This window comes from Sorex fumeus, unplaced genomic scaffold (genome assembly GCF_029834395.1).
Source record: "Sorex fumeus unplaced genomic scaffold, SorFum_2.1 ptg000098l, whole genome shotgun sequence".
Lineage (NCBI taxonomy): Eukaryota > Metazoa > Chordata > Mammalia > Eulipotyphla > Soricidae > Sorex > Sorex fumeus.
The window spans coordinates 40,964,637-40,980,423 of NW_026606155.1; the positions used below are offsets into that span (position 1 = coordinate 40,964,637).

General features: G+C 50.5%; 1 protein-coding gene across 4 annotated transcripts in view; it reads right to left on the reverse strand.

Moving 5' to 3' along the window:
* Nucleotides 1-9,051: 9,051 nt before the first annotated feature.
* The window catches only part of SAMD4A (sterile alpha motif domain containing 4A), a 243,956-nt gene continuing 237,220 nt past the window's right edge, over nucleotides 9,052-15,787 (reverse strand). For all 4 annotated transcript variants that reach the window (XM_056134246.1, XM_056134249.1, XM_056134247.1 and 1 more), the window contains 2 exons: nucleotides 13,300-13,383; nucleotides 9,052-9,246 (listed from right to left, as the gene is read on the reverse strand). In XM_056134246.1, coding sequence (XP_055990221.1) covers nucleotides 9,218-9,246; nucleotides 13,300-13,383 — 113 coding nt within the window. In that variant the 3' untranslated portion in view covers nucleotides 9,052-9,217. The remainder of the gene's footprint in view (nucleotides 9,247-13,299; nucleotides 13,384-15,787) is intronic.

The following is a 15,787-nucleotide window of genomic DNA, read 5'->3' on the forward strand; positions in this document are numbered from 1 at the left end:
TTCTCCAAAAAAAACAATAACTTTATGACAAAATAGGCAAATATAGGGACATAGAGTTCAAAGGAAAATATTAATGACTGCTAGGTATATAAAAATATGTGTGTGGGGGCTAGAAAGATAATATAGTGGGTCGTGCACTTGCCTTGCATGGGGTTAAATGGATTCCCAGCACCCTATATGGTCCTCCAAGCCCACCAGGAATGATCCCTGAACACAGAGCCAGGAGTAAGCTCTGACACAGCAGGGGGTGGCTCCCAAACAAAAATAAAAGTGTGTATGTGTGTGTGAGTGCACGTGTGTGTGTTTGTGTATGTGTGTGTGTGTGTGTGTGTGTGCAGATACAGCTCAATGGGCTGAGTACATGCTTCACATGCAGGAGACCCAGCTCGATCTCCAGCACCACATGGTTCCCTTTAGCATTGCCGTGAGTAACTTCCAAGCACTATTGGGTATGGTCCCAGAACAAAACCAAAAAATGCTTATCATCACTCAAAAATCTCTTGATGAATGAATGAATCCCAAATGAAAAGGACACACATTATTTTTTACTGTTGAACTGGAAAATATCGAAATGTTGCCGAGAGTACAGGAAATAAGCACCAGTGTCCTCTCCCTCTGGAAGAGTCAGATGAGGGAAGCTGACGTGGACAAAATGATAAACAGGACTTGTTATGGCTGGGATTACGTATTAAGACTTTAGGACTCAGTTATTTCACCAATCCCCAGTCTGTGTGTTTTGCAGTTTTGATGATATCTACAGTCATTAAGTAAAAGATTATATTGCATGACACAGGTGGGCTTCATCAAATTGAAGAATTAAAAACTTGGGTTTCTGGGAAAAGGAGCAATTCTGTCTCATGGCTGAACCCTCACTCTCTGCCTGAGTTTCCAGCCTGCTGGCCCACATGCAAATTTCAGTTGCAAGTTCCACAGTCTCTTAAATTCATTAAACTCCCCCTCCTAGAATCTATTTCATTGGAGAAGGCTGACAGACAGAACAGTCTTTCATCCTGCAATCACACTTTCCCCATGGGGCACCAGCTTACAAGGGGCTGGGAGGTGACTGAGTGGCCAAGCACAGGCTTTGTGCAGGTGAGGCCCTGGCTTCTGCCCCCAGCATCCTTGGGAGTGGACACCACAGTGATGAAGATGCCTACGAAAAAGTTGCACGAATCTACAGAGAAGAGCCCCCCCATAGCCATCAGTTTCCAAAATCAGATTCCCATGAGGAAAGGAAAGGAGGGACACAATTTGTGTTGCATATCATGTGGGGTGTGTGTGTGTGTGTGTGTGTGTGTGTGTGTGTGTGTTGGTTTATGCCACTTCCAGTAGAGATAGGCAGAGTCTGCATGTCCCTCCTGCCTCAGATACTCCAGAGCCAGATGCTGCCTGCACCAGCCTCAGTCCTGCCCTTTCTTCCACTCCCTGTCCTTTCTGTGCCTCAGCCTCCATGCCCTCACTTTCTCATACTCTCTAACTCCCATTCTGGATACCCTGAAGCTCTCCAAGAGATGATCTTGAGGTTGCTCTGGGCCTGGGAAGTCTGATTGATATATGTATATACACACAGACACATATATATTTCACTTTCTTTTTGGTCATGCTGGGCGGTGCTCAGGGATTACTCCTCACTCTGCACTCATGAATTACTCCTGGTGGTGCATGGGGGGACCATATGGGATGCTGGGGATCGAACCAAGCTTGGTTGTGTACAAGGCAAGCACCCATACCCCCTGTACTATTACTCTGGCCCTTGGCTGGCTAATATTTGATTTCCAGCTGCCGACCAGGTTCCTCAGGACGCCCAGTGTAGAGCTCTACCTGCCAAGCCTCAGGGGGCCGTAGTGGAGGCTGATACTATTCCTCTTCCTCCTCCTGCTCACTTTGTCCCCTGGACTCTTATCACCCCAGCTGAGAGCCTGATAAACCCCTTTCTCAGCTCACAGGGTGACTCCATCTCCTGAGATGGACAAAGGGAAGAAGACTCATCAGCACCCTGCTTTCCCTGACATATGCACAAGGAATTTAGAGCTTGTGTCCTGCAGGGATCATCCCATCTCTTGACATGCCACTGCTCAACATCTGGGCCTTGAGATGCTTGATAGGAGCCAGTTAGGAGATAAAGCCACTGGCTCTTGGTTTCTGAGGTCTTGCCCTGCAGCTGGCCACAGAGGGAGGGAAATGATGTCACGTGTGTGCACTTTATTTTTCTCATTCTCCACAGGCTGTCCATGTTCATATTCCAAATTCTAGCTGAGTAACAGGGTCATAGATTAGTGCCAGAGGCACTCCTTAGGGAGACAGGGCCAGGCACCCCACGACACATATTGCCGATGAACAGACAGGCACCACAGATAACAAAAGAGAAGGTCCCATTTGGTGAATTTTGTTATTTATTTATGTACTGGCTTTGGGCCACACCTTTTGGTGCTTTAAGCCTTGTTCTGAATCAGGGAATCACTCTTGGTGGTGCCCAGGATTGACCCAGAGTTGGCCACATGCAGGGCAAGTGCCTTACTTCATAGACTCTCACTCTTGCTTCTGGTCCAGGATGGATTTTGTTTTGTTTTGGAACAATACCCAGGATGCTTGGGGCTTACTCCTGGCTCTGTGCTCAGGGATCACTCCAGGCAAGCTCAGTGAACCATATGTGGCATTGGAGATTAAACCCTGGTCAGCTGTGTGCAAATGCCCTACTGATAATAGTACTATAACGCTGGCTCTGGACCAGGGTGAATTTTGTTTTTTAAGAATTTTTTTGAAGGATTTTAAAGTTCATCTGACTTCACTTCAGAGAAGTCAGATTTTTTGTTTTTCTTTTTTTGAGATGGAAATCTGTAGCCATCTCTTGTTGGTGCAAACAGGGACACTAGTGCCAGCTGAGGTCCCCACCGGGGTGCTGACAGGGGTCCCTCAGCCACCCGGAATCCCAGTGGCTCCATGCGACCATTTTGCTCAGCAAAGCTATGGCTTTGTTTCTCCTGGATTGGATTTAGAAAAATAAGGCCTCCCCAAGCTGTGGTGCGCTATTTTAGAACATACTCTCTGAGTCAAACGTAAACACAAAGCTGTCTCTTCATAAAGTAAGAGCTTTATGAGGGTGCCAGAATGTTGCTCTGTCGGCTTTCAAAGTGAAGTAGAAACCACTTCGGAGAGAAAAACATTCCGAGGAGGAAAGTCTCCAACATGTAGTGCCCAGGTTGACATCACAGAGAAGCCTGTGTCGGTGCCCAAGAGTCGCCAGGGCCGGGCTCAGGGTGGGGCCCCTAGGACTCCCAGGGGAGCGTTCCTTCCCCCCAGTAGGACCCACAATAGTAACTGGCACGTTTGCAGTGTCTCCTATTCCGTTCAACCCCATCTCCTCTCTCCCATGCTTGGGCCTCAAATATCTAGAGAGGTCCCCCGCCCAGAGGACTCACCCCCATCTCAAGCTGCTGAACTGGAAGACGGGGTTCCGGGATTGAACAACAGCGCCTCAGCGCGTCTGTGAAACGGGGCTCCAGCCCTGGCAGGACCATTTCCAAAGGCTGCCTCAGGTCAGTGCAAAAATGCTCCCCTTTCAACAAGGCTCCTTTCACAAGTGTTTCATTCTCAGCTTGCAAAAATGACTAGTGTTACACACATATAGAGAGAGTGGGAAGCTAGCCAATCCCCTGTTATTCCACAATATTGTAAATCAAACATGTCAGTGACAACAAAGAGAGTGAACAAAGTACACTGGCCATTCTTGGGCTGATTTCTAGAACTTCCCCAGGCCTGGTGTCAGGGACTTTTACATTTATGGAGGGGAGATGCTGGTATCCAGTGTCCAGGCATCTCATCCTGAGGGGAATCCCCCAATTCAGTTTTGGAGGCTGATTCAAGAGTCTTAGGGAACCAGGTTCCTTAATGGCAACTTGGGAGAATAATTTTATGTCTTGAATCAATAGTGACTCACAAAAATTGTTTTGTACAGTTCAGACTTGGACATTGCCAGTTTGACCTGCACTAGTCCAGTTATTTGGGGTGGGGTGGGGTCTCCCAAGTGGGGCTCAGGTGTTCCAAGGACCCCACTGGGAATTCCCAGCCAGCTGGGCTGAGGGTTCAGCACAAAGACCTGTGAACATGATGCTTCTCAGGCCCTGCAGTGCCAGTGAGACCTGGGCCATCTCAGCAGTGCTACAGGCCTTGGTTATTTTTTTTTAACCTTACCCAATGGTGCTCAGGTGCTCTGGCTAGGCTGGGTTGGGGGTGGGGGGCACACAGTGTCAAGGATCAAACCCAGGGTGCTCCAGTTCTTTTAGTCATCTACTCAGCCACCTCTAGCCCCCACCCACCAAATAGTTGGTTCTTACCTTACTCAGCTGCAGAATCTGCATTCACAGTTTCAACAACCCGCAGGAGCCAGCTAGCTGAACCTGGAGGTGTGGAACTAACTAGTACAAGGCACTGCCTATCAGGGACTGAGCACTTGGGAGGTTTTCTTCAGGGACAGAGGCACAGTCCTGAAACCAATCCCCCACAGATGCTAGGAGATGATACCAAGCTTTGTGTGTGTATGGGGGTGGGTGTGGGTTGGTGGAGAGTAAAAGGTTATATAAGGGCAGGATTAGCAACCCTAAACCATATATTCTTCAAGTTGACTATTTTACTTAACAGTGGATCCTGTGATTGGAAATGAAGTCATTGTTACAGGCAGAATTCATGGTTTGAGCAGCAACTGATGAGGAAGCAGAGGCCAGAACGCACTGTTCTTTGAACTGGTAGTTTCTAAGCATTGTGACATGTGTCTAGCAACAAGCATGGCCTGATAGCAGATTGATTTCAAGCATTGTGCTGAGAAAGGGAAGAGGGACGAGCTGCCACATGGGCTGCCAGATGGGCCAGGCCCCCCCTTACCATATCTCCTTAGGTAGCATGATCAGGTGGAAACAGTTTACAGGGATGTTATGCTTCTTCCTCTCCGGCTCATTTTCAAGGCTCATTTGAATTTTATTCTAAATAAAATTCAGCTTTTATTTTTTTAATGGACACACTGACAAAAAAGAAAGACACATACACACAAACCAGTGTTACAAAACCTTGTATTAATCATTTCCCTTCACTTTCAATATAGTTGATATGAAATATAGCCATGATTCTTAGTTACATGGGAGGAAATGAGTAATAAATACATTGTAGCAAGTTTAAACCACAAGGGCTGTTTCACTGGTAACAACATTTGAAAACTGTACACTTGCAAAGAACAGCATCTTCAAACATTAGTATATCTGTATATCAGTAAAGCTTTTACATGTAACAAACATGCTATTTCCATATATGACAAATTTAAAAAATATGCATTGCTTGGCAACATGAACTAGGCAAAAATAGTTCTTTATTCACTAACTTTATACAGGAAAACAGGACGGAAGGCATGCATGTACAATAGGGATGCCTGCATGGGGCATGCAACAAAAGAACGCTTTTTAAAAGTCAGCTTACATTAGGCATAAATACACGAGGGTTATATATTAATAAGGGAGGAAGTCTTCTGTTTGACATTATTAACATTCCTGTTTTCTTCCTATTCCTCCCAGAGGAATACACATTCACCTTTAAGTAAAGATAAAGGAATTACAAAAAAATAAAAAATCACTTTGCAAACATCTCTGATGATGTGTAAAAAAAAAGTTAGTGTTATCATAGCCCCATGTGCGAATTCTCCTTCCCCAGGGCCCTGCTGTAACAGGCACAATAAAGAGCCTTGGTCAGGCTGCATCCCAGCACCCAGGCTGGAGATACCTGGGCAATACCTCCCTGGGGCTAACGAGACTTGGGCCTCTGCTGCCTCCCCACGCGGTCCTTCTGGTTGCATGCCTATGCTTTCAGCTCAGCTCAGCAAGCTGGCCTAGGCTCCTGGAGAGAGATGAATTCTAGCTGGGGAACACACATTTCCCAACAGTGCGCCGGCAGTAGCTACAAGAGGTTACAGAAGAGCAAAAGCCCCAGAGAAGGCTCCCATTCTGTAAAAAGGCAGCCACGACACCTCAAAAGAAAAAAATCTCGTTTTCCTCAGTGTCTCTTTGAACGAATGGGACCCAGCTGTAGCTCCCAGAGTACCCACAAAGGGGCCTTCCCAATGCTCAGACTCTGAGAACTTGGTGCAAACAGCGCCCTCTGCAGGCAGAGTCTATATTTTACTTGCTAGCCCTAGTTGAAAAAGTGAAACTTAAAAAGCACGTGGAAAACAAAATAAAAACAGCAGCAATGTTTCATTTCTGGTATACAGTCCATGTATGTCTTCCTACTGTTTCTTGAAAGAAACCACTATGAATAAAAAGCACCAATAAAACATCATACACCATAATATCATCAAACAGGGCTGTCCCTGGGACAGTGCAAAGGGCCACACACACTGTTTAAATCAGGATGAGGGAGATGGAGTGAAAGAGATTTTATTCTGAGGTGTTCGATGTTTACTATATTTACTTAAAATAAAACAGTTGCATTTTGGGGTCAATGGGTGGATACAAAAAAGGCACTGACGCTTTATTTCTAAATATCCAACTTCATAGCCTTAAGCATGCAACTGTTTGATTCTTTTATAAATAAAACTATTTTGCATTAAGATTTTAAAATTGAGCTGTATACCTGCAGTCAACACAGGACTCAAAAGAAGGTGGGGACAGGCTCCTAAAACTTATCAGAACACACTCAACTTAAAAATTTTAAAACACAAACAGCAAAACACAACCGAGTAGATAAATCTATACAGTCAATGAAAAATAAGCTTTTCCTTTTTAAAAAAAATTATGTTGTTATTAATAACAGACTTTATCATGGTTACCAGCCATAGCGAGTTAATAAGTAACATATCCAAAATAATATCTATAATAATCAGATAACCACTGTTTCTATATTCAGAAGGAATAAATAGAAATTCAGATTTGGAAATACTTTATGGTTTTCCTTTTAAAGGATTCGTGCTAATGTGATTGTGTTCACAATCTGTTTTCTGAGCAACCCAAGTCTTTATGGATATATGCATTTTGCAGATCTAAATACTCTCCCATTTCTTCATAAACTGCTTAACACCACTGTTTATTTCTCTTTATCAACTTTCCCAGCATCCAATAAAAATCACCTTCCCAAACCTTCTGGTCTTACTACAGCCTTCAGCCCTTTCACCTAGACTTCCTGCCTTACACGTGATCGTCCACCTCAACACGTTCCCCAAGTTAATACCGAGTTTGTTTAGAAAAGGGGTGTGGAGGATGAATGTTAATGGCACTTGGTTGGAAAAACAACAACTAAAAATTGTGGCCTCCTTTCTACACATGGATTTGCATTTTTGAATGTCAGTCACCCAAGAAATGGTCCCTCTTTTTTCTGCACTAATAGAGCAGTTCAAACAGCCTTCATTTGCTGAAAGTTTTGTGATTAAGAGGTTCCTACCTTGTTAGTAATAGGACTTTAATAGCCTTATGCTGGGTGTCCATTTAAAGTTTTAAAAGAAAAGCAAAGTTGTGTGAATTTCACTTGAGGCCTTTAAAATTTGGATTACTTTCCCTAACATTTTTAAATAACCATAAGCAAGTGCTTTGATTTTCATGGTCTGATGTCTCCAACACTGACTCTGAATTCACCAAAAGAGGAAAAAAAAAAGGAAAAGGCACCAGAATCCATTGAACAAGCAGAACTTACACCCCCACCCTCACATCTTGCCTCTCAGCCCATATTCATACCATTATTGACACAACCCAATTTTCCAGTGCGGAGCACAACTCCTCTTTGATTTCTTCCAGCACTCTCCATTTCACCGAATACTGAAGCAGTCCCTCTTGCCCAGAAGAAACAGAGCCGTTACTTTGTGGGTCACCTAGGAAATCTCTCACCATGAACTGAGTGGTTTTACCTCTCTTCCGTGTGGTCAGATAAATCACAACAAAGTCCCTGTCGGATGCCATGTACAGAACCACCTCGAGGTGGAATTCCCTCATGTCGTCGTCATCTTCCGCTGCCCTGGACACTCTCTGCCACCGACTGACCCACTGGTCATAGCAGGAGGCGGCCCCCACTCTCCTCCTCTTCCTCTGCGGTCAGTCTGGGACTGTGGTGGCGAGCAGCCTGCAGGACTCCTTGTCAGGGCCTTTAAGGCCTCCTGCAGGGCAAACCATTGTCCTAGTCCTTGCCGCTCCTCCTCCCTGGCACCTGTACCCACCTGTGTGCAGCCAGGCCGGAAGCAGTAGGCTGAGCATCATGGTGGCTAGGGAGGAGCAGCGGCCTCTGGGTGAGCAGCAAATCCAGCACAGAAAAGGGTGCAGGATGCGTGCGGGATCTCGAGGGGGGACCTGGGAGCAAACCTGGAACGGATCACACGGTACCTGCTGCCTGCGCTCAGGCCCGTTCCTGCCACATCCCCCTGGTCCCCCCTGCCACCTCCACTTCACCCCTCCCTGCTGGGGTGGAGTGAGCAGCCCAGGGTTCCTCCAGAGAAGCGAAGCTGCTTTGCGGCCTCCTTCCTACCACCCTGTGGCTCTTTTTCCACACCAAGGGAGAAAGCACAAGGCCCCTGCTCACAGATCCTTCCCAAAACCCAAGACACGTTGTATACCCTTCTCAAACTTAGTATGTAAACAATACACAAATCAAAGTTTATCTGAAATTCTGTTGGAGGGATTATTCTCCCTTCAGCTGCCCCCCGCCATGTAGCCCTCTCTCGGGCTGGATTGCAAGGCTGGACAGCACGCAGGGGCCTGGGGAAGTCAAGGCGGGGCTGGAGGAGGGTCAACCCGCATCTTGCTTTGGTTGCTGGCAGCCTTGCCCTCCTCTGGGGCCTGGCAGGGAAGGCAGGGAGCTCCCAAGGCTGCAGCTCTGTCTATCTTTGTGTCTTTCTCTCTTCTGGGGTGTCTCTCTCATCCCTTCACCAAGGGGCTCTCTGTCCCCTACTTTTTATCCATTCTCCCTACCCCACTCCCCATCCCCTTGTCCAAGAGGGTTCCTCTCCTCTGCCCCACCCCCCCACCCCCACACCAAAGCTAGCCCAGGATAGAAACAAAGGACGAAAATAACCAATCCCAGGTCTACTGATATGTTTACAAGGACGACCTATGCTCTCACAAAATCAAAATGGGAGAGGGACCGGGGAAGGCTGCAGAACATCCGGAAGAGAGAGAGAGAGCGGCCACGCAGATGGCTGACACTGGGCCTGCAGCGGTCGGTTCACGGCCAGCGAGGCCACTCTCGTCTTCAGCTTCTAGATTGTGGAGGTCCGGTCAACCCCGTCTGGCAGAGAAAGAAGCAACACAGTGGGGACAGGTGAGGCAACTGTCCCCTTCATGCCCAACCTCCTCTCTATGCCAACAGTCACGCCGAGGCTCCCTTCCTTCCTTCCTTCCTTCCTTCCTTCCTTCCTTCCTTCCTTCCTTCCTTCCTCTCTCTCTTATTCGCACCCGCCCTGACATCTGGGCAACAGCTTTTCTTTATTGGGGTGGGTGACCCACACCTGACAGTGCTCAGGACTCCTGGCCCTATCGACTGGACTATCTCTCCAGACCCAACATCCTGGATTTATTTTCCCCGAGAGCCTGACTGAACCTAAGAGCCCAAGCAACAATCTGCATCTCACCAGGATGCAAGCACACCCACACCCCCAGCATTGACAGTGCGCCCCCTGTGTCACCAGGCACAGCAGAATGTAGTGGGGGAGCTTGAGTGGTTGCATGGGGACAGAGACACTCAGGTGGACATGGGCAGGAGGAGAGGAAAGCTGGAGGGGCCAAGGAGAGGGTGAGCACAAGACAGGTTGTTGGTCACTGAGGCTTGTGGTGGGGGAACTGGGGTAAGAAGGAGGATGGGATCAGAGGGGTGACCAGAGATGGGACCCAAAATGTCAGTAGGCACTGCACTAAGGATGCGGGTGTACAGTCCAGCTCACACCATCTCTGCAAGTATCGCAGGGCTGTGACTGGGACTGTATTCTGTGGAGCGGCCATGAGGAGGCTTCCTAGGCCCACCGAGATCCAAGAATCTGACTGAGGGTGGAAGCATCCGAGTGAGATGTGGTGCACGCTCAGAGCAAGGAGGTCTGGGGCCGGGGGGAGAGCCGAGGCCTCCGTGGGGGACTGGTGGAGCGGGGACTCATGAGGCCGAGGTGAGAGGCCAGGAGGAAGGCTGAGAGGAGAGGGTGCTGGCGGCACCTGACCCTGTTGCCATCATCTGCTTACAGCGGGCCTGAGGAGACACCTCCCGACCAGAACACCAAGGCCATGTGGACGCCGAACAGGAGCTGAACATGTGGGCACTGGTGAGTGGGCTAGGAGGAACAGCTGAGAGGCCACATCGGGTCAGAGAATCTGAGGCTGGTGGCAGGCCCACCCCTGACAGGATCCCCGCTCGAGCTGTGAGCAGTGAGCAGAGGCTGGATTAGTCATCGTTGGAAGGGAAGTGGTGCTCAGAGACTATGACCAGGTGAAGAGGGAGAGTCACGGATGCCTAACACCAGTGGGCAAATCCCAAGTCAAGCCTCGCCGGAACAAGTTGGTCCCCCAGACGGAGCATCTAGATGGGCACTTGGCACGCGGGCAATATCAACCTCTACAGGGGCACTCGAATGGTCAAGCAGTGCGGTAGAAGCCTAGAGTTCTTCTGGGGGTGCTAGAGTAGAATTGGGGGATGCTTTCTGTTTGTTAAGGAGGGAAGATATTTCAGTGGTGTGTGGCATGGGGCCTGAATGATTTCTTTTCTGCAAAAAGGGCCGCAGGCTAGAGAAGTTTGGGGGTCTCTGGCTGGATTCTATAGGCACAAACTCATTCCCAAGGAGAAGAGGTGAGGGGGAATGGCAGAGCATGAGGTGAAGTGAGCACCTGGCAGAGCAGAGAAGGAGTGGTGTGTGCTGCTCTGTGACCCACTCACTCATTCTGGGCTCCCTCTCTAGGTGGAGCTGGGCTGTGGTGGCCGTGGACCTCCCGGCCCACAAGGCAGAAGGCAGGTGGGCCAGGCTTGTGGCAAGTGATCCCCGCCAGGAGCAAACCAAGCAGAACCAGCCAAAAACCAGACTCACCAACCAAGAGGGCAGGGGCTGATTAAGCACCCCCCTCCCACCCCACTCCACCCCAGTTCCTTCCCGGGTTCCCCTGCAGGATCCTGGGGGAATGGAAGGCAAGTAAATCCGGAAAGGGAAGATCAAAGAGGCTTAGATTGGTGCCAGGAGAGGAGAAGATGGAGAAGTCAGCACAGAGGGTAAGGCCCAGGCCTGAGGACCAGGAAGAGAGAATGACGCCTTTGGGACAGTCTTGTGACCCTTCTCCCAGTCTACAGAGATGGAGCAGAGGAATCATCTTCACTCTGTGTCCCCCTCTTGGCCTGTGCTTGTCTGTTCATTGGCATTCTGTCCCACCCAGCCCCAGAGAGGTAGGTTAGCCCCAGATATCCTGAGGGGGGTTTGAGGGAGAAGCTTGGGGCACATCCTGTGGTGTCTCCAGGGCCCCCAAGAACCGGAGGGCATTCTCTGAGCCAGAAAATGGCCTGCGTGTCTTCCCACCAGAGAGAATTACTGAGGGAAAACCGGGCCATAAAAAGGCTTAGGAGATTAACAAGATGAAAACATTAGCGAAACATCCCATCAGTTCAGAAAGGGTTTCTGTAAAAATAGAACAGGCTAAAGTAAAAGAAGTCTGTTTGTTGAAAACCTCCCTTTAATAAAGAGCATTTGGCATTCTGACTGCTGCTGATGATGTCGTTGGCACTTAACCATTTGGTGAGATTTCTCCTGAGGTCTATGAGCCCTGGGACAGGACACAGGTCTCCTTACCGACCCCCGGAGCAGCTGAGGACTGGGACCTCATCCTCATAAATCAGTCTCATTGGGCTTCCCCGGAATGTCCCTGCACCACCACTTTTTTTTTTCATTTTTCAAAAATTGAGAAATAAGCCACATCATACAAATTTGGCCCCTTGAAAGTGTCCGTGGATATTTTTTTCCCCAAAGGAAGATTCAGAGCTGTACAACCATCAGCGGAATTCAAAGAAAACCCCAAAGCTGCTTCCTGCCTACACACTTCTTATTTTGCGCAATTCACATACGTGGCCCAGCTCAGCCTGGGGCCTTGGAGGCTTGACTTCTTCGCCTCACAAGGCTCAGCCACAATGGGCAGGGGCTGCACTCATGTGTCCCGCTACACCTGCATTGCCACTTGCCTTCCCCCCGTGGGGTTGTCAGCACAGACACCCCAATTTCCTCAGTCAGCACGAGGGGGAACACTGGTGGTACCCTTCTTTTAGAAACACAAGGAACGGACCTGGGGCGCTGAAGCTTCTGGGATCTGAGTGATGAGGGAGAGAGCAGTGCTCGCAATTAGGGTTCCCGGAAGCCCCAGGAGTCACAGGAAGCATCAAGCCCCCCACTCTGGCCAGAAGCCCCCCAATCCCAGCCTTCGCTTCTGATGCTGAGCTGAGGCCGCTGCAGGCTGTGGGGTGCAGCATGGCGGGGCTCCCCTTGACTTTGGCAGAGCTCTGATGTCTCTTGTCAGGGCTTGGGATACATGTGTTTGAGGAGAAAGTCCTAAGAGCTCCCGGGCCGGAGGACCAAGGTCTCTGGAGAAGGAGTTGAGGGCAGCCCTGAGCCTCCAGTGCTGAGGGTGGGCATCTTCTGGGTGGATGATGGTCTGGCCTGGACAGGGCTTTGGGGCAGGTCACAGTTGGGGCCTGCAGTCTCCAGAGGTTGCTAGAAGGGGTGGACCTCCCACCTCTGGCTACTAAACTTCCTGCCCGGAGGCGCCCCTTAGTCACTGGTGAGTCGGGCTCCAGACAGCAGTGGAGACGCCCCAGTCACCTCGAGGAGCCTCTGGGGGGGGGGGGGGGTGCAGCCTGCGGCGCCGTCAATGAACCACGGCCCTGTTCCGCTGCAAAGTACACCCCAGTCCTCCTGGGGCTCCCGGAAGCCGTTTGGAACAGGGAGAGGGAAAAACAAGCAAGGAATTTTGTTTCGAAACGTCTAATTTTAGAGCAAATTGGAATATGCTTGGACCAGGCTGAGCGTGCCAGTGCCGAGAAGACAGAACCCAGGCTGGGCCGAGTGCATGAGGCAGACTGTGGGGGCGAGTCTATGGCTGTGTTCCCGACTCCCCAGGGCGGGGACTGGGACGACCGTCCAGTGTGTGGGGCAGAGAGGGGACAGCTGCCGAGGAGAAGGGCTCATCTCGGGCCCACGGCCAGGATACTGGCTCCTGGGTAGGGGAAGAGCAGGCTGCAAGGTGACGCCCCCCACCGCCACGCCTCCAGCGTCCCTCCTACTCTACCCCCCTCCCGGGGACGCAGAGGCCTGCTGCCGGGACTCACCTCCCAGGGCGTGCTCCGTCATGCTGAGGCACAGCGACTCCAGCCTGTTGTTGATGTCGGGTTCGGTCACAGGAAGCTGGAACTCTGCAGGATAAAAGGGAGGTCTGTGGGTGACAGGGACTCTGAGAACAAGGGTAGAGCCAAGGCACAGCGTGACCTGGTCCCTTCCTCTCCCCACCAAGGCCACGGTCAGACACAAGCTCGGTTTCCTGTGAACACGGGTGTCTGGGTGGAAACACAACTAAAAAGTCATCGCTCAATAGTCTCCCACTTAGAACATTCCAGAGGTTTCCATCCAAACACGGCCAACTTCAGGGCTGGCCACGAAGGCCATGCATCCTCTGGTTGTCTGTGGCCGGCTCTCCGTGCCCCTGTGGCCCCCTCCTTCCTCTACTGTGGGCCCTTCCTGCTGCCAGGACATGGGACCCCGCATGCCACTGCCATTCTCTCCCCTAACCCTAGTGTCACCATCTCCTGAGAAAGGGGTACTGTTACTGGGATGGAAACAGCCCCCTGCCCCAGCGCCAAGGCTGCACTTTCCCCTATGGCCGTCACCAGCCTCTGTATCTGCGCCCTGATGTCTGCCCTGAGAAGTGGGTCAAACCTACGTCCACCTCCCCCAGTGGAGCTCAGAGAGGTGCTACGACCTGGACAGCTGGGAGCTTCGGGCCATGGCAGTGAGTCTGGGGTGCCTTGTGGTCTTCCTCCAGAGTCGGGGGAGGGGGGGAAAGCCCATGCAGCTTACGCCCAGCCTCCAAGCTCTGGGGAGCGCTGAGGTGTGTATCTGAGGGAAGCAGTAGCCATTCCACTGTCCAGAGTGGACACTTTGTGTCCTCAGCCCCAAGGCCCCTCTACATCTGGGCCCTCCCCTCCGCCACCGAGGTAGAGGCCCCTGGGAGTGTCCCTGCTGTCCCACTGGGTGCTGTGATCCCTTCCAGTAGCTCCCTACCTCTCATCCCAAGGACAGTCCCTGCATGACTTACTTGGAGAAGTCTTGCAATGTTTTTTTTTTTTTTTCCTATTTCTTGTACCTACCACTGAAACCCACAGTGTGGAGGGTAGCCCAAAGGAGTTGGAGCACTTGCTTGGGACCCTGATTTTGACCCCCTGCGTCACCCCCTGAGCCCTGTTGGGTGTGGCCTTGTGACCTCTAGCTGAGCCAGAGCACAGAACTATCAGACCTGCTAAGCCTAGCTGAGTGTGGCCTGGAGTACTCATTGGGCCTCTGAGCACGGATGGGGAAGGGGGTCCTGTAACCCCACCAAAAACCTCCCCCAAACCAAAGAGAAACATCCATGCATGGCCTTGTACACTGTTCATACACATCCGCTGAGGATGATGAAGATGGAGCAAGAAGCAGCAGGAAACAGCTAAGAACTATGATGGCCTCTTGGTGGGGGACGGGGGTGGGAGTGGGGGTGGCAGAGGGAGGTAGGAGGAGAATTCAAATCACCAGGGCCTCTGTCCTGATGTCAGGGGCATTTCAGGACGGCCACAGCCTTCCCATGAGACCAGGAAGCTGCCCTCCTCCTCGGGGATTCCCTCTGGGCTGCAGAAGCAGAAGAGGATCCTGAGGCCCCGATTTTAAGCCATTCCCTGGGTCCTTCCTATCTCCACCAGGGGGCACTGGGGGCCTGGCAGGGACATGACTGAAGAAGGCAGGAGGTTTGGCACAGGAAGCTGGCACCCCTGGCTAAGCAGGAGGGCCTGTGATTGAGGGAAAGGTGTCAAATAAAAATCCTCACAGGGAAGACTGGCAATGTGAAGCAATATGAAAGCACTAGAGAGCAGGTAGGTCTCTCTCTGACACAAGTCCCCGAACCAGTGAGTCTGAACGCCATAGATGTTGGCTGCTTTCAGGAACGCATCCTACACCGCCCCGTTCCCCTCACTGGCTGTTCTCCGAGTAGGGTCGGGGCAAGGAAACCATCAAGAGGGAAGAGTATTTTAGTATTTCCATCCATTCATGTGAAAATCATATGCATGCAAAAATTAGCAGCCTTTAGGGTGTGAAATCTATAAAATAGAAACACAATTTTATATATAGCCAGTTAGCAAATACGGAAAAAAAAACCCCAACCCTCAGCAATTATAGCCCTCCATATGCTCATTGTGAAATTTAGTTTACTCTCTAGCACTCCCCTTTAAACAAACACTGTGGAGAGATTTGGATAAATAAAGATGCTCGACATTTGGAGAGAAGCGTTTCAGCTGCAGGATTTCTTGCCAACATGCAGCAAAATGCCATTTCCAAGGCTGGGATCGTGTGTTCCAAAAGGGGGGCGGGGGGGGGGGGGGGAGCTGAGCAATGTGGGGACTCTGCGCCATCATCTCCAAACCTCCGCAACTGCTCTTTTGGAGTGAACGTTGGCACGCTCGCGTTTCCTCCTCCTGCTCTGCCCTTGGAGACACCCGGAAGTTGGGACCCCTACCACTCCCAGAAACGCTCTGAGATATTCTGAAGTCTTGGGAGAAGTCCATATGTTCA